This window comes from Tasmannia lanceolata, unplaced genomic scaffold (assembly GCF_043159265.1).
Source record: "Tasmannia lanceolata isolate RefF3 unplaced genomic scaffold, GAP_Taslan_0.1 ptg000035l, whole genome shotgun sequence".
Lineage (NCBI taxonomy): Eukaryota > Viridiplantae > Streptophyta > Magnoliopsida > Canellales > Winteraceae > Tasmannia > Tasmannia lanceolata.
Genome location: NW_027518712.1, coordinates 4,236,130 through 4,254,518, shown reverse-complemented (window position 1 = coordinate 4,254,518; position 18,389 = coordinate 4,236,130). Strand labels below are relative to the sequence as shown.

Sequence of the window (18,389 nt, the reverse complement as noted above, 5' to 3'; positions counted from 1 at the left end):
TACTACTGACAAGAGGATAACAGCTGGTGGTACATTTTTCGAAGCAGCGAGAACATGGCACACCACGAGGGTTAGTGGCGTTACACTCGTCACCGACCACAATCTCCACGGCCGGTATCCCGATCGATTCAATCCTCACTTATTTTTCCTCATTAGTGTAGCACCAGAAGGTTCCCGTTGAGGATACATGTTCCATCCTCCGTACATACATTTCTTGATTTTTGCCAGATGTCCCCGCAATCATATTGAAACAGAACGTGTGTCCCCCCCACCAACAGTGCTTATCCTGTGGTGAGACGGCTCACCCTTTCCATTTGACACCCTCTCGTCGACGTGTGTCCCATTATCTGGCACTTGGTAGGCATTATCTGACACTTGACGTGTGTCCCATTACCTGTTTCTGTTATGTGAGAAATTGAATCAGCTCTTGATTTAGAACAATGGTTATAACCAAATCCATTCGTAAGCAAGCTTTTGTGGTTGGCAAGGTTGGGTTGCCTTGAAAACTTGGACTGCTGGATACCCAAGTTAATGAGAACAGTGCATATGGATTTAATTGTCAATTTATAGGTCACCCATTGGATGGTTAGGATCAATTAATCAATAAAAGTTTTTCAAATTGAAACCACCAAATGACTGGTTTTGACCATTGAAGGCAAGTTGGAGCAAGAGCTGTGTGGAGAAGTGGATGGAAAGTGGAAACACTCTCTCCCATCATAAAATACAAGAAAAACCCAGAGTCCAGAGATTTTGAATTTGTGGCTAAATTACAGTATTTACGAGCAGTGTGAACCACCCTAAGAAAACATAAGAACTGATTCAGAATATTTTTCACCTTCATCAGAACATGGAATGATCAAAATATAATTCGTTTAGGTTAGTTATACTCACAAGCCTTAAGATGTTCTTCTGTTGCATTAAGAGTAGGAATCTTGACCCTGGGAGGTTTATCTAAGCTGTACAGACCCTCAGGGCTAAAAACTATGTAGAGAACGTCATCCATGCCGCTCTCTAAAGAGTATAAATGTTGTCCAGCGGCGAAGCTACCCAGTAGTTGGTATGATCTCTCTGATCCATCCATCTGGAGGCAGAAATCCTCAGTACCTACGAAAACCAGAGGCAACACTATGGTAATCCAGGTAATGTAAATTTGACATGAAAACAGAGAGGATTTTTGGTACATATATATGAGTACAGCAGGATATAATAACATAGAATATACATTAAACTGTATTTGGGTACCTAAAAATACATATACAAATGAATGAAAGCAAGCCATGCCAACAAGAGAGATCAAGAGGTCAGAAGTCCTACAACATCACACAGCACAAGTTATTGGGTGCTCAGATTGAACAGAAAAAGAATGCTTCTTTGAGAATAAAGGAGAAAACCACATCCCAAACAAGATATCAAAAAGCCTATGTGACACTTTTCCCCACTCACAAGTGACCCACCAAAAGGCAAGCCTAGAAGAAAAGAAGAATGTTTAGTATAGTCTTTCACCAAATACTTTTTCTTTTCTTTTCCCGATATTTAGTTCTCATACAACAGTACAAGCATACAAATAGGAGCAGCGAATAGCTATAATAAATATCAACTTTGACATTTTTTGACGCACGGTTCATTTTTCAAGATGATCTAACGTCAACATGAATGACGACCCGGAATCAGCCATTTGTGAACATTTTTGTTTCTAGTGCGACTAACTCTATCGGAGTGGAGGTTAGATCACATCGCTTTTGTTAGCCGATGCAATTAAATAGAAATCAGTATTACTACTTTTTAATAAGTCTTACTACTAACTACTAAATGTTAAATTAAGAAGTCCATGAAATTCTAAATGTGGATATACTAACTTTGACTGTCATAGAAAAATGTTTTCTTGTTCGAAGATATTGTAGAAATTAAAGAAAAATAATCCTCAAAAAGAAAAAAGACACTTCAGCCTAGTGAGCATGTGCGTCCTCTGCCATCGAGATAAGGAGACTTTGGATCATCTCATGTTGCATTGTCCATTCGCATACTTTTTATGGACAACAACATTTGGAGCTTTTGGGATTTCTTGAGCTTGCCTTGAATCTATTAGCTCTCTTCTCCTTGGTTTGCGGTCAGGGCCTTTCGGTGAGATGGTTAGATACCTCAGGGCAACAACCCCCTACGCCATAGTATGGAACATCTAGAAGGAGCGCAATAGACAGATCTTTTAGGCAAAGAGTAGAATTGCTGCCCGTGTCGCCTCTGATATCAAAGTGGAACTGGTCTCCTGGATAAAATCAAAGAAACAAACCCCTTACGGGATGGGGATCTGATAAGGAACTGGTGGTCTGTGATATGAGATAGAACCATCACGTCCAAGCCCAAACCTAAATGGATGAGTCCCCGAACGGGGTGGTTGAAACAAAACTTTGATGGTTGTTCCCTGGGTAATTCTGGAAAGGCCGGGGTTGGAGTTGTCATTAGAAATTCCTCTGGGATGTTTACTATGACGTATTCGGGACCATGCGGTATATGTGACTCTAATGAGGCGGAGATCAAGGCCTTACTTTTTGGACTGCGGTGGGCCTTTGAACACGATCAACGTCCCCTCATAGTGGAAGGTGACTCCTCAAACGTCGTAGCCTGGGCTTCTGAAACATCAAAGAGTCCTTGGAGATTTCAAGCCCAGTTACAGAAATACTGGATCTGATGCGGGTAGTTAACCCGAGACTTAAACACCGAAGGCGTTCAACGAATGAGGTGGTTGACACTCTAGCTAAGGCGGGAGCTAACAGGGAGGATTTCGAAGTAGTATCATATTTGTAATTAGTCTTGATCCTCAGGGAAGGGTAGTGTACATCTGTTTTTGGAAGAACAAATGTTCCTCTTTTTTTCCTATAATAGTCCTTGTATGCCCGGTTTCCAGTTAATATTTGTAAAAGCAGGCTGGGACTACTGGTCCCGAATGCTATTTCAATATTTATGGAAAATGTCATCTTTCAAAAAAAAAACAGGAAAAAAGAACAAAGGCATCAATGAAAATTCACTCCAATTAATTTGCAATTGGAGCTTAGATGGATGAAAAGTGAAAATCTTGGATTGTTTCCCTCTTTGGGAAGAGAAGAAATGGTTTTGTGCAACCTAGGACCAGTTATTTCTGACCAATTTACTAGTGGTCACTTGTGCACTCGGTGGTCATTATGGGATAAGGCTAAAAACCTTACACAATCACCTAAAATCCTAGGAACCCATCTAGGCCCATAATGAGATATGTAGCAAAACATCAATTATGAACTTAGGTAAGATTGTGTAGCTAAATGGCACGGAATACTAATACATTCTCATATTCTGATATTGTAGAAATTAAAGAAAAACGATCCTCAAAAAGGAAAAAGTACAAAGCCATCAATGAATTTTTTTTTTTTTTTTAAAGATGACAAATTTCATTAATATTTGAAGCGCAATCGGGACCAGGGGTCCCAGCCTGCATTTACAAATATTAGATATAAGACACCGGACATATCCGATGGTTTACAAAAAAGGCAAAGCATACTTCCAGAAGAAAGGATAGAACTATCCTTTTCATAATGGAATACTCACATTACAAATACGAAAATATTTCATGCTCCTCCTGTTCTACTCCCGCTTTAGCCAGAGTGTCAGCCATCTCATTTGCCGATCGCCTCCAATGTTCAAGCCACGGATTAAGTACTCGCATTAGATCCAGTATTTACGCTACTAGCTCCTGCAATCTCCAGGGACCCTTTGATGACTCAGAAGCCCAAGCCACTACATTTGAGGAATCCCCTTCCACTATAAGGGGACGCCGGTCGTGTTCAGATGCCCATTGTAGACCAAAGAGTAATGCTCTAACCTCAGCCTCATTAGAGTCACATATTCTACAAGGTCCCAAATATGACATAACAACTGAGCCAGAAGAGTTCCTAATGACTCCTCCAATCCCCGCTCTTCCAGGATTGCCCAAAGCGCTGCCATCGAAATTCAGTTTCAGCCCGCCAACTAGCCTAATGGTGGGCATGACCATTTTGGTTTAGGCTTGGAACGAATAGTTCTATCCCATATTATTGACCACTAGTTCCTTATAAGGTCACCCATTACATAAGGGGTTTGTTTCTTGACCTTTGTCCATGAAATCATTTCAATTTTGATATCCGAGGCAACACAAGCCACAGTTCTATTTTTCTCCTGGAAGATGCGTCTATTGCGTTCTTTCCAGATATTCCATACTATGGCATATGGAGTTGTTGCCCAAAGATATCTACCCATTTCTCCAAAGGGCCTTGAGCGCCATCCAGAAAGGAGGGAGCAGATCGACTGAGGGCAGACCCAAGAGACCCCAAAAGCTCTGATTGCTTTTGTCCAGATATGATAAGCGAAAGCGTAGTGCAGCATTAGATGGTTCAGGGTTTCTTCATTTTGACGACTAAGAGCACACATACTAGCCATACTGAAGTGCCTTTTTTTTAGGCGATCACATGTATTGATCCTCTTGTGTATCAGTGTCCATCCAAAGGCTACTACCCTTGGTGGAGCCAACGATTTCCAAATACGCCTTACCGGAGAAAGATGCCCCTCATTTAACCAAGAGAAGAAAGACTTGGCGCAGAAGTCCCCACTCGAAGAGGGATCCAAATTCTTTCATCCTCCTTATGTTGCGAGCAATATGCCGATTCCAGGGAAAGAAGTAGTCTCTGGAACTCTTGAATTTCATCATCCTTGAAGTCTCGACGCAAGCGAATATCCCAGAACCCTATTCCACCCTGACCCTCTCTCACCAAGTAGTCAGCAACAGTCGCTTATGGATTCGAAGCAATTCTAAAAAGCCCTGGAAATTCCAAGATGAGCCTGCTTGTTGGACCAAGTGAACTTTGCTCCGTTGAGTGGGATGTCCAGTAATTCATGATTCTGTATAAAGTTTGAAAAAATCCTCATGTTGGTTGTGCGCCGTCAATGAAAATTCACTCCAATTGATTTGCAATTGGAGCTTAGATGGATGAAAAGTGAAAATCTTGTATTGTTTCCCTCTCTGGGAAGAGAAGAAATGGTTTTGCACAACCTAGGACTTGTTATTTCTGACCAATTTACAGGTGGTCACTGGTGCACTCGGTGGTCATTATGGGACAAGGCTAAAAACCTTAGACAATCACCTAAAATCCTAGGAACTCAGCTAGGCCCATAATGAGATATGTAGCAAAACATCAATTATGAACTTAGGCAAGATTGTGTAGCTAAATGGCACGGGATACAATAATAAAAGACTGTTTTTGCAAAATCTGTGCTGTTGTGACTTGTGACTGTAAAGTACAAATATTACTGAAAACATTATATTCCTAATTTTCTCACAAATTTCAGGAGCAATTAAATTTCTGTCGATTTCATTAGGATGGTCTTAAAGGTACTTCACTCATTCTGTGATATTTCCCCGCTTGTGACCCGCTCGGTTTGTGAGCGCTGTTTGCCTTCTTTTTCTATAGAAGTTTTTTTTTTATATCATTAAAAAATTCATTCTGTAATATACTGGCATTTCTCATTTTATTTATCGGTGAGCATATATTTATTGGACATCAGTGTGGCCTTTCAGTCATTTTACATGGATTTTTGTTCGTGTAGATAATATTTGTGTATTTTTCTTTATCCATACGAGCCTTGGCGCAACGGTAAGGTTGCTCCATTGTGACCTAGTGGTCACGGGTTCGAGTCACGGAAACAGCCTCTCTGCAAAGTAGGGGTAAGGCTGTGTACATCTAGCCCTCTCCAGGCCCCGCAATGGTGGGAGCCTCGTGCACTGGGCCACCCCTTTTCTTTATCCATGCGATATTGTAATTGTTCAGTATTTCCTGCTAGTGATAATGCATATTGTAAAACTAGATGCTAGCTGATCATGTGATAAATTAAACATTCATAGGTGGCTTTACTACTCGCATAGCAAGAGTGAGATGAGGCTAATCACAAGAAGGTGATAAGCCGCCTTGATTTATCAAAAGGTAGGATGACGCCTTTCACACGTTTATATGTTTGGATGAGCTGTTGGACATGAAACAAATGACCTGAGTCAATTATGACATTTCTTAATGATAAAAGATTTTATTGATAGAGAAAAGATCCCACGATCGAGGTGGCCAATGTAAAGGTGTAATACCTCCTTAATCTTGACCAAAATTTCCAAAATTTGACCGAAATTCCCAAAATTCGACCGAAATGGTCAGAACGACAAAAAAATGAAAAGATGATATTATTTGCATTTCCTTTCAATTCATTAATGTAAGAATGATATTTGGTAGGCAACAAAAAATTATATCTTATGTAGGAGATGTCAAATCAGCATGGGACCAATAATACCTCGTAACTCTATGTGGTCTTGACATAGAGTTGGGGTCCTTCGAGGGGAGACTATTCAGTGTACTTACTTATACTTCATTACTTGCTTATACTTCATTACACTCTACTTCTTTATTGACTTTACTGTTCCAGAAATGTGCGACTACGCATGTTACTGGGTGTCCGATGTGATTAAGCCATTATGGATAGCTTTCTTGGTTATGTGATGGTTTCTAAGTATGTATTTGTGCTTATTCTAGCATTTCACAAAGTTTCATATTTAAAATTTCATCATTTGCATATGTTTTCATACATTTCCTTGATTTTACAAGATTTCCACCGAAAGCAAAATATTTCCATTTTCATGCCGACCGAAATCGAAATTTAAAACCTTTGTCCACTCTATTCTTCTCCAGCCCAGCTCACTCTTTCTTTCTTGTTCACCTCCACCTCTCTTTGGTGTCCCTGTAGACTTTTGGGGCTATTAGAGAGTGGTTTAGGGACTATTCATCATAATAGTCTCATTTTCGCATCTTTCTCATATTTTCTTACCCTTTCTCAGTCCATGCGGTATTTTCCTTATTCCATAGAGGCACCCTGCTGTTTGTCGAGACATTTCATTGATTTCCTCTCAATTTGCACCACCTTGTCCAAGATTTTTCATCTCATACCAGTTTCTTTCCGTTTGGGCTGCAGTTCTCATTGTATTTTCCACCCCGGACATCATTTACTATTGAATGCTGCTGCGCGGAGACTGTTCGGGGCTTCCGAGCTTCTCCTCCACCATCTTGGACCTCCAACATACGAGTTTTGAAGTTGATGTGCTGACTTCTTTGGGTGAGATCTAACCTACACCGTTTCTACCTCATTAGACTTGATTTCGCCAATGATACCATTGACTAGCTCGCTTACCTTAGCCTTACTCTTGAGACTATTCTCCTTTAGATTGATGTTTGTTATTTGGGCCTTACAGTTTGCACTTTTTTTATTTTCGGATTTTATTCATACCTATTACTTATTGCTTCCCATAATTATCTATAGGTTATCTTTGGTGTAAGTCCTTATTGCAAATTATGATTGAACTGAATTTTGTATGAATTATCTCAAAGGTTGACTTAAGTAACACTAACACGAATTGTTTAACTTTTCGAACACTTAATCTAAAATTGGGTTTGCTTGTGCTATTTTATGTAAAGATTAACCAATTAAGCTCCAAAGATTCTTTGAGATAAACCCACGAACCTTTGGGTTCCCACCAAGAATGGAGCTTAGGTAAAAGGGAGTCGACTCAAGGGTGTCCATGATGAGGCAGGGGAGTTTTGAAACTATGCATACACCTCATTGTAGTCCATTCACCCGATCGGACTTGAGAAACAGAGAATTTGCTCACTCATGTGATCCCTGAAAATGCCTCCATTTCACTTTCTTCCCACTTCTGTTTGCGTTGAACGTCCAGTGTGGAGTAGCAGAAGAAATTGTTGGCATATGGATATGCATCCCAACCACTTCGGCAGACGGTGGGCGTATGGGGGCATGCCAGAACTGATTGTGGTTCAATGAGTTAGGCCAATTTTGACCTGAAGTACCAAAGCAACTGTATGATCGCTCACAAATCATGTTTGTTGGCCGCTGGTTTGGTCATTCGTCCAAATAAAGCGAGTACGAAGGCCTAAGTTTCCCTATGGGATCCCTCGGAAGTACAACTGTTGATGTGATCCAACCTTAATGAGCATCTACTATTTTAGGACAGTTTCTATTTTTTTATAGTTTTTATTCTGAGCATCTAGGCTGCTTTTTATTTTGAGAACACTTTCTATTTTGAGTTTCTATTTTGGGAGCCTAGATTTGGGGGTTGTCCACATCAACCAGGGCCCACACCACCTTACCATCATCTCACACTTATATCTTTGACCATGGCCCACCCATCACTTACCCCTTAAGTCATTTAACCTAATGACTTAAGTGAAGCTTATATCCTATTGGCCAATAGGTTGAGCCCAATCATTTAACACTTAAGACTTTAATACTTTTATAAACCTAATAGAGGCCCACTCAAATCAGTTTTGTGACTGTGTAGTCCACAACTGCAACAGTGACCTCCTCTTCTCTTTCCCCTCTATCATTTCCCCTCCTCTATTTTCTCTGTCTTCTTTCTTTCCTTCTCTATCTCCCCTTCACTCCATGCTGCCTTCCCTGCAGTTTCTACAGTCCCTAGTCAAAAAGCAAGAAACAGGACTGTGCATAACCAACAATCCTCTCAATCCTTCTTGTCTTCTTGAATCCCTTCTTTCCTTCTCCACGCTGGTAATAGTGCTTGATAGGGTATGAAAAGCAACGACCAATTAGCTATCGACATGTGGCCAAAAGCAACGACCAATTAGCTATCGACACGTGGCCCTTAAGGGGTCCACCACGAATTTAACACTGGCCCAGGGGTAATCCAGTAATTACCTGAGAGTAGGTAAACCTAAACCCACAGAAGCGCCGACACCTGTCCTGGGGTAGGTAATTCAACCACCCTAGGCCTCCCTCTATAAAAGGCCTCTCAAGGCTCAAAGCAAAGGGTAATAACTTCTAAGCTGCCACTCTTAAAGTTTGGCTCTGCACTTCTGCTCATACTGACTTGAGTGTCGAAGGGGGGTCCGGAGCAACGACTCCAAGTTGGTCTTCTGACTACGTGCGCTCTTGGGCAGGACTTCAGTTCCTTCAGTCCAGCTCATTGGGCCCGCCAGATCAGCTCTTACGTCACTGCCGTATCTGTTACCGATTTTAGGCCTAACAGTGCTAGTTACAAATCATGCACCAGCTTTCTTCACTGTTTTCTTTAGTTTTCTATGCACTCAATTCTTCACGACCTACCTTGCTGGATATAGGGATATGTCACTGGTTTTCTCTCAGCATAGCATCACTTTGATGTCATTTACAAATCTTATCAGTGACCTTACTTTTGGGCTGTGCACGAGTATATTTCTTCACCCTAAACATGGTATAATGTTGGTTGCTCTTGTCATGGACTGGTCCCTGCTTCTCCACCGCTCCTCTTCTCAAACATTCATACGTGTTCGGGGTTTGAGGGGGTAATATATCAAGACGAATCACACAAACGGCCCCTACATGATCCCCATCCAGGATAGTCTGATCATACTCTCCCTCAAACATTCTTACCATGTGAAGCATGTTATTCTTCACATTTAGTCTTATCATCACGTTCTACTGGTTCTGCTGTGTTGGTATAAGGTTTTTTTTTTAATGGTTGTTGGTATAAGGATTGAACACCCTAAGTAGACAATCAGACAACCAGTGAATTGGTTCACGCTTTCGGGGGTTCCTTAGGGACCGATTCACTCTGCGTAGATTGACTCATAGCCTTATGCATTCAAGTACGTGTTTCTAGTCTCTTTCCTTCGTGACTCTCGGATCGAAGAGATTGGGTGGTTTGGGTCCTAGAAGAGCACGCCCTGCGCTTGTCTCACCGACTGGGACTTTCACAACTTTGCTCTTAATAGTAAGAGTGGAGTTTGGCAGACTTGTCACAGGGTCACTAGCGGCCATTGTTTTAAATTTCGGTTTCGGTAACAATTTTTGCCTTGGCCGAAACCGAAATTTCGGCCAAAATCCGGTAATAAAAAAAGTATTATTTTATTCTTTCCCAAATTTCAGCCAAAATTTGGGAAGAATACTATTTTAAAAAAAAATCAAATTTTCTGAAATTTCAGCCCAAATTTCCCAAATTTCATGGTAATTTGTTAAAACCGAAATTTTGAATTTCGTGAAATTTCGGTTTCGGTTTCAACCAAAATCCAAAATTTCAGACCGCAATTTCGGATTTCGGCCGAAATTTAAAACCATGCTAGCGACCGAGCTAGAGGACCCTGTCCACAAATGCTAGGAAGAAACCTTTCAGATTTCAGTCCATGTGGCTTGAAGACAGCTCAATCTATGAAGTAGTTGAAAGAGCTTGACAAATCCAAGTGAAAGGCACACCTCTGTTCAGAGTCAGCCAAAATCTAAGAGAGGTCAAAAAATGCCTGAAGAGCTGGAATCATGGGGTCTTCGGAAGGATAGACATCTTTGCTCCTCTCCTAAGGCAACAACTAGCAGAAATCCAAACCTCAATTGCAGCCCGACCCATGAAGCAGAGATTAAGGGATGAGGAAAATACTCTTTAAGATGCCTATGTCAAAATTGCCAGAAAAGAAGAAATTTTCTCCAGAAAAAAATCGAGTCCAATAGCTCAACCTTGGGGACTCAAATACATCCTATTTTCACTCAGCTATGATGGCCCATAGAAACAGCAATAACATCCAGGGGACCACCACTAGAGAAGGAACAATCACTAATGACCCTGAGGCTATTGCTAACACTATGGTAAGCCTTCTTCCAAGATTTGCTAAATGCAGACCCTGAAGAAAAACTCATAAATCAATCTCTCATCCCGAATCCTAAAAGGTTGCTTCAACCCCAGGATGCCGATGCTCTCACCAAAGATTTCTCGGCTGAGGAGATTTGGGATGTCATAAGCAAGGCCGATGGCAACAAAGCCCCAGGCCCAGATGGCTTTAATGGAGATTTGTTTCAAAAAAATTTGGTACTTGATAAAGGAAGATATCATCGAGGCCACCCAATCCTTCTTTGCCAAAGGAAAAATCCTCCCAGAGCTGAACACAACTCTCATAGCCCTCATCCTCAAAAGCCCAGAAGCTAGCTCTTCAGATAAATACAGACCCATTTCCCTGTGTAACTTCCTGTAGAAAGTTATTACCAAGCTCATGGCAAATAGGCTCAAACCTTTCATGGGTAAGTTAACTAGCCCCTACCAATCAGCTTTCTTTAAAGGTAGAAACATCTAAGATAACAACCGCCTAGTTCACGGCCTTTGCCACAACTTTCATAAGAAGAAATCCAGGAGAGCAATGTACATCAAGATGGACCTAAAAAAGCTTTTGATAGTGTAAATCATTCCTCTCTGATCATTTTCCTCAAGAAGATTGGATTTCCTGAGAACTGGTGCAAGTGGATCCATCAATGTGTATCCTCCCCTACTTTCTCGGTTCTCATTAATGGCAGTCCCCATGGTCTCTTCTCCAGCACCAATGGCTTGAGACAAGGATCCCCCTAACCCCTCTCCTCTTCTGTTTCATGATGGAAATGCTTTCCTGCCTCCTAAACTCTTATATCTCTCAAGGTCTGCTTTCCTCCCCCTTTTCTCAAAGAGACTTAACAATCTCCCACACCCTCTTCGCGGATGATGTCATGATATTCGCCAACCCAGATGCTAAAACAGCAGAAGGAATCATAAAATGTCTGAGACTTTAAATTCTGTTCTGGCCTGGAGTTCAACCCGTCCAAAGGTGAAGTTTTCTTCTCGGGAGTTCCCAAAAGCACTGGGAGAAATGGGGAATTATATGCAACATCCTGAAGATTGGTGAAGGCGTCCTCCCAACCAAATACCTTGGCCTTCCATTAATCACCACCAGACTTACCTCAAGAGACTGCCAACCCATTCTCGACAAGGTCAGAAATCAGATCTCCACATGGTCTAACAGGCACTTACTAGAGCTGGCAGAGTAGAAATGGTGAGAACTGTCCTTAGTGCTTTCCAAGTCTACTTAGGTCTGCTGCTTTCCACATCCTTCAAATGTTTTAGACAAAATTGAGAAAATCTCCAGAGACTATATGGTCGGGGTGCAAGCTGGAGAAAACCAACCACAGCATCTCTTGGGACACCATATGCAACCAAAAAAGGAAGGAGGACCTGGCATCAGAAGACTCTCCGACCTTAACAAAGCCTCTCAGCTTAAGCAACTCTGGCATATTCTCAATGAAGAAAATATCCCCTGGGTAAACTGTTTCAAGAAAAAGTACATCCGAAATAGAAGCATCTGGAATCTCTCCATGCTCTACAATCCTTCCTGGGCTGCTCGTAGCATAATCAAATCAAGAACCCTTGCTCTCCCCCACATCTGCTACATTGTTGGAAGTCAATCCAAACTTCTTTTCTGATCTGATCCTTGGCATCCAAATGGCCCTCTCTCTACGCTCACATCCCTGGGATCCCTCCCCACCTTTATTCCCCAAAACGCAACAATCTCTGATGCTATGATGAATAACTGGTGGGACATGAACCAAGTGGAACATCACCTCTCTGAACTCAAAGATTTAATTGACTCGGCTCTCCTCACTCATTTGGAAACCTAATACAGATGGGATCTATACTATTCAGAGCACTTGGGATGCAATTAGAGACCATAACCGGAGCGCCGATTGGGCTCCCTCAATCTGGTTCTTGCGCATATCCCCAAATTCACCATCACTTCCTGGCAAGCTATCCAAGGCAGACTCCCCACTCGTGACAGGCTTCACTTCCTTGGCTCAGCGAGAGATAGATCATGCCCTCTCTGCAATGTGGAAAATGAATCCATAAATCATCTCTTCTTCTCTTGTAGCTACTCAGCCAGGATTTGGAGATCAATCCTGTGGCGTATCTCCCATAGAAGAAAACAAATGAAATCTCTCAAAGATGAAGAAGCATGGATTAGAGCCAAATTCAAATTCAAAGGCCAAGCGTCGTGTCTTGCTTGAATCCTCCTCACGGCTTCAATCTACTTCATTTGGATCGAAAGAAACAACAAAGTTCATGGGGAGCAAAAACCCACAAACAATTCATACAAAAAAAAAAATCATTAGGGCCGCTAGGGAGCGCATTCTCTTCCTCCGGCTAGACCACAACCCAACTGATGAAAACAGACTCATAGCAGAAAACATGAATTTGCTCATCTTCCCAACAATCAAAGTACCTAAGAGCTGCCATTGGCAACCTCTGGCCGCCTCTAGCGTGAAGTTAAATACCGACGTGTCCCTCAATGATAAAGCGTGCATTGGTGGACATCTCCATAACAGCAAAGGTAGCATCCTCGCCCTCTTCTCCATTGACTGCCAGCCTAGCACAATTCAGAACCTTGAGATTGAAGCATCCACAAAGGAGTATTGATGGCACGCAATTTGAATATCTCTAACCTCTTGATTGAATTTGATTCTCTCCTAGCGGTTAAGGTAATCCAAAAATTCCAGCCTTGCCCTTGGAAGAAGTTGCAGTCTCTAGAAAAAATTCAATATTTGCTAGACCATTTTGAATCGTGGAAGATCTCCCACATTTGGCGAGAAGGCAAAAGAGCCGCAGACTTCCTTTCAAAATTTTCATGTGCTTGTAAAGGAGATTCTATCCCTATCCATTCCATCCCGATTGAGCTATCTTCCATCTTGATAGAGGACTCTTCGGGAGCCACTTATATCAGAATGTAATCTTCTTTTTTCTAATACATCTGGTCGGGGTCCGCCTAACCCCAAATTGCCCATCCAAAAAAAAAAAAGAGGAGCCTCTATTAGTGTCCCTTCGCAGAATACGATGGGCGATATTCTCGGCCTTCAGGGCCACTCGGAAGGCATCATCAATAGGGCGGAGGGTATGAAGAGAAACCGACTCATAGATCTGAAATCGCAGACCAATGATGAATCGAGCTGTAGCCTGCTCTTCATCTTCAACCAATGCATTATGAACTGTCAAATGATGGAACTCTTTTGGGATTACCTCACGAAAAAAAAAAAAAAAGAGTAGCCTATATTAGTGTCCCTTCGCAGAATACGATGGGCGATATTCTCGGCCTTCAGGGCCACTCGGAAGGCATCATCAATAGGGCGGAGAGTATGAAGAGAAACCGACTCATAGATCTGAAATCGCAGACCAATGATGAATCGAGCTGTAGCCTGCTCTTCATCTTCAACCAATGCATTATGAACTGTCAAATGATGGAACTCTTTTGGGATTCCCTCACGAAACAATGCCCCTACTGGCAGGTATTTTTACCTTTCAACTTGTCTTTTATTGTGGCCCAACTACCAATCTTGGCCTTTCCTTTATTTATCTCTCCTCGTTTGAAATTGTTTCTACCAAACAAGGGAAACTCCTTAAGTAGAGAGGAGAAGCTTATGGCCAGGTAGAAAACGGGAGTTGGTGGGATCTTGTGCAAACTTGACATGGAAAAAGCTTATGACCAGGTGGAGTGGTCTTGCCTAGACTACTTACTTGGGAGAATGGGCTTTGGATCCCATTGGAGAGGATGGATCACAAGTTGCCTTTCTTCAGATTCATTCTCTATTATCATCAACGGATCGCCTAAACGGCTGTTTAAATCCTCCAAGGGGATGCGTCAAAGAGATCCGTAATCCCCTTTCTTTTTGTGATTGTAGCAGAGACCTTGAGCCGTCTATTGGAAAAGGGTAGAAATGTCGGGCCGATTGAAGGGTTCAGAATTGGACAGAATGGTGTTGAAGTGTCTCATTTGCAATTTGCAGATGATATTCTCTTGTTTTGCTCCCCTCATTCCGCAGATTTTGAATTTAAAGGCTATTCTCAACTGTTATGAATTGATTACAAGGCAAAGATCGAACTTTCATAAGTCTAGTATCTTTTTCTTGAACTGTGATCCTTCGATGGCAAATGGAGTAGCTGGAATTATGGGATGTAGGTTGGATCATCTCCCTTCCACTTATTTGGGTTTGCCTCTTGGGGTGGGTAGACCTAAGAAACCCTCTTGAGCAAAGATCAGATAATTGGAAAAGGGAATTTGGTGTCTCGGGGGGTGGTAGAGTCACTCTCATCAAGGCGGTGCTAGCTAATATCCCCATCTACCAACTTTCTTTGTTTAAATGTCTTATGAGCATAGTTAATAGGATTGAACAGATTCAGCATAGATTTTTATTTTTATTTTTGAGGCGGGGGGAGCGGGGGTCATGATGAGAAGAAAGGTATTCCTTTAATGGAATGGGAAGATGTTTGCAAGACCATTAAAGGTGGGGTGTTGGAATCAGGAGGATCAAAGAGTTCAATTTTGCGCTTTTGGGTAAGTAGCTATGGAAATTTGGGGAAGAGAATTAATAATTTTGGGCTAAAGTGATCGCTAGTAAATATGGAGCATCTCATGGCAATTGGGAACCAGAAGATAGGTTTAGGAAGCAAGGGTCGACGGTTTGGCGTGATGTCCTGAGAATTCGACATCGGTTCAATCAAGGTATCAATTTCAGGGTCTATTCATGCGATCGCATAAGGGTTTTTTTTTTCTCTTTAAGGATGTTAACCATAGAATAAGAGCAGTTTGGTTGAAGTGGAAGCTTGCTTGCCTCAGGAGTTCTGTCCGATCGTAAAATCCCTACCAAGTTGAAGGGAAAGTTTTATAAGACAGTTGTGAGGCCAGCCATGCTGTACGAGAGAGCACCGCTTAAGATGGTTTGGACATATCCAACGCAGGCCTTTGGATGCTCCGGTGAGAAGAGGTGACTCATGCCAAATTGATGGAGTAAAAAGAGGTAGGGGCAAGTCGAAAACAACTTGGGTAGAAACAGTGAGGAAAGACTTGATAGCTAGGGACATAACAGAGAACATGACCCTGGATAGGATAGAATGGAAGAAAATGATCCACGTAGAAGAACCCAACTAGAGCCAGGATTAGAGCCGGAGAAATTCCTTTCACATTCTTCATGAAATTTTTCTAAAGGATCCATTTAGCCGACCCCAACTAGTTGGGACAAAGGCTTTGTTTAGTTGAGTTGAGTTTGGGGTGGGGGGGGAGGGGGCGCTGGGAGGCTTGGTGTTCCCCTATCCCTTTAGAGACCTTTTCCCTGACTTGTCTGAAGTTGCAATTCATAAGGAGGCCTTAGTGAAAGATTGTTTCGTAAGAAGTGGGGATAGGGTGATTTGGAAGCCAAGCTTTAGAAGAAACTTCTTTGAGAGGGAACTTGATGTGGTGGCAAGGCTTCTTCACTTGCTAGATGAATGTTACATCGAGTTGTCTTGGGTGGATAAAAGGATATGGATCTAGGAATCTTCTGGGGTTTTCTCTGTCACATAATTCTACAACCATCTTGTGTCGTGCCCTGTGCTCTCCATTGAAGCTAAAGTGTGGAGGATCCAAGCTCCTCCTAGAGTTTGCACTTTCAGCTGGGCTACTTGCCACGGTTGGATCCAGGCGATTAATTTTCTTCGGAAGTGAGGGATGTGGCTAGTGGATCATTGCCCTCTTTGTATAGAAGATGGGGAATCGATTGACCATATTTTCATTCATTGAAAGGTAGCTAGGGAGGTTTGGAGTGGTATTCTGTCCAGGTTTGGAATGTCTTAAGTATTTCCATCCAGGCTTGTAGATCTTCTGGAAGAGTGGTCGTTGGTTCCTTGGAAGAGTAAAGGAAACGTTTTGTGGAACATTTCCCTATTAGCTACCGTATGGGTGCTTTGGAAAGAAAGAAATTCTAGGGTCTTTGAAGGTGTCGCCAGGTCTCTTCATTTCTTATTCATGAAAGTGATTGAAGCGACTATTGCACGGGTGAGAATCCTCCCCTCCTTTAGGTTCGTTTCTGCCTTCGACCTTTCGTAGGGTTGGAGGGAGGTGTGCTCTAGTATAGAAAGGCGCCCTATGACTGTCCAAGAGTGGGAGGCTCCTGTAGATGGGATGCTAAAGCTAAACTTTGATGGTTCTAGCATGGGGAACCCTGGAGCCCTGGACTAGCAGGCATGAGTGGTGTTCTAAGAGACTCTAGTGGTGTTGTCATCTGGTCCTTTTCTGGGCCCCTTGGGATTGCAGACACAAGTGAGGCGGAGGTTAGGGTCGTCCACTAGGGAATAAAGTATTTGGAAAAAGATTGGATGGATAAGGTCATAATTGAGGGAGACTCCTCGAATGTCATTAGGTGGCTTAGTGGATCGAGAATATACCTCCATGGAAATTTGCCAAGTTCTTCGACGAGATCCAAGACAGGTAAGGGTCGTCTATCATTTTTAAGCATACCAGAAAGTCTGCTAATGGTGTAGCGGATAGACTTGCGAGGGATGGGGTGGGGAAGCAGGAGCTAGAGTTGTTTGAGTTCCTTCCCCCTTGATCTCTATCTTTATCTTGTAGCTTTTATATTCTCTTCTTTCTTTCTTTGATTTGTACTCTCCGGTTGACCATCTCGGTCTTCCCTTTTTCTCGAATGAAATTTGCAACCATTCAAAAGAGAAAGTGATGCAGATCGTAGGCCAATAAGTGGGATATTTGCCCATTACGATTTCTAGGCATTTATTTTCCATGTTATTTAGTTTTTAGGCTTTTATTTTCCATCTTATTGAGAATTATGAAGTTTAGTCTTTTAAGGAATTCTTATTTTAGTAGGTTTCTATCTTCTAGGTTGTTAATTGCCTATTTATAGGCCTCTTTACAGCTTTATTGTGAACTGTGATGATTAATTGAATTGATTGAGAGGTTCTCCCCATTCTTCCCTCTCTTCTTCTACTTCTCTTCTCTTATTCTTCCCTCTCTTCTCCTCTTCTCCTCTTCTCCTATTCTTCTTCTACTTCTCCCTAATTTCGTCTGTTCTTCTCTACTTATTCTTCTTCTCTCTTCTTCTTCTTCCCCTATTCTTCTTCTCTTCTTCTTCTTCCCCTATTCTTCTTCTCTTCTTCTCCCCTTTCTTCTATTTCTCTCTTCTTCTTCTCCTTTTATCCCCTTTCTTTTATTTCTCTTCCCGGTCCTACATCAAATTTGGTATCAGAGCAAAGGTTCCAAGATCATCTTCAACCTCCACATCAACACCATTAAAGTTTGCCGCACGAAGCTTCAGATTTGCTACAGTAAAAGCTATTGTTGCTGCTTGTTTTGACGAAAGAAATAGCCCTGATATCAGCTGCGAACCAGTCCCGAAAACCCCAATTTTTTTTTTTACTTCGAATCCCCTCTAGAAACCCTAGCACTCACTTCGTGAAAGCCCCAAACTACCCACTCACAGCCACCTCTCGATACACTAAAACCAGTCCCTAAACAACCCAGAAATTCCCAAGTGGCAGAAGACCAGTCCCGAGATCCCTTTCAAGGTACGCCATCATCTTTCCCAAGCCCATATTTCGTCCTGAATCTCAGCCGATAACCCAACAATCTTCATCTTTTATTTTAGTCCAGAACCAGTCCCGAGACCCAAATAGCCTTAATCCCTCCCTTGAATCTAAGCCAACACCATCCTTTCAATTTTATAATCAGCCCATCTAGGTC

At 42.1% G+C, this 18,389-nt stretch overlaps 1 protein-coding gene across 2 annotated transcripts in view; it reads right to left on the bottom strand.

Annotated features, from left to right (window-relative positions):
• Positions 1–383: 383 nt before the first annotated feature.
• The window catches only part of LOC143859630 (uncharacterized), a 40,483-nt gene continuing 22,477 nt past the window's right edge, over positions 384–18,389 (bottom strand). Inside the window, exons 3-4 of one of the 2 annotated variants that reach the window (XM_077370289.1) lie at positions 892–1,104; positions 384–400 (exon numbers count right to left, since the gene is read on the bottom strand). In XM_077370289.1, coding sequence (XP_077226404.1) covers positions 399–400; positions 892–1,104 — 215 coding nt within the window. In that variant the 3' untranslated portion in view covers positions 384–398. Of the gene's footprint in view, positions 401–677; positions 798–891; positions 1,105–18,389 lie in introns of those variants that run through there. The other variant, XM_077370288.1, reaches the window with a different exon arrangement.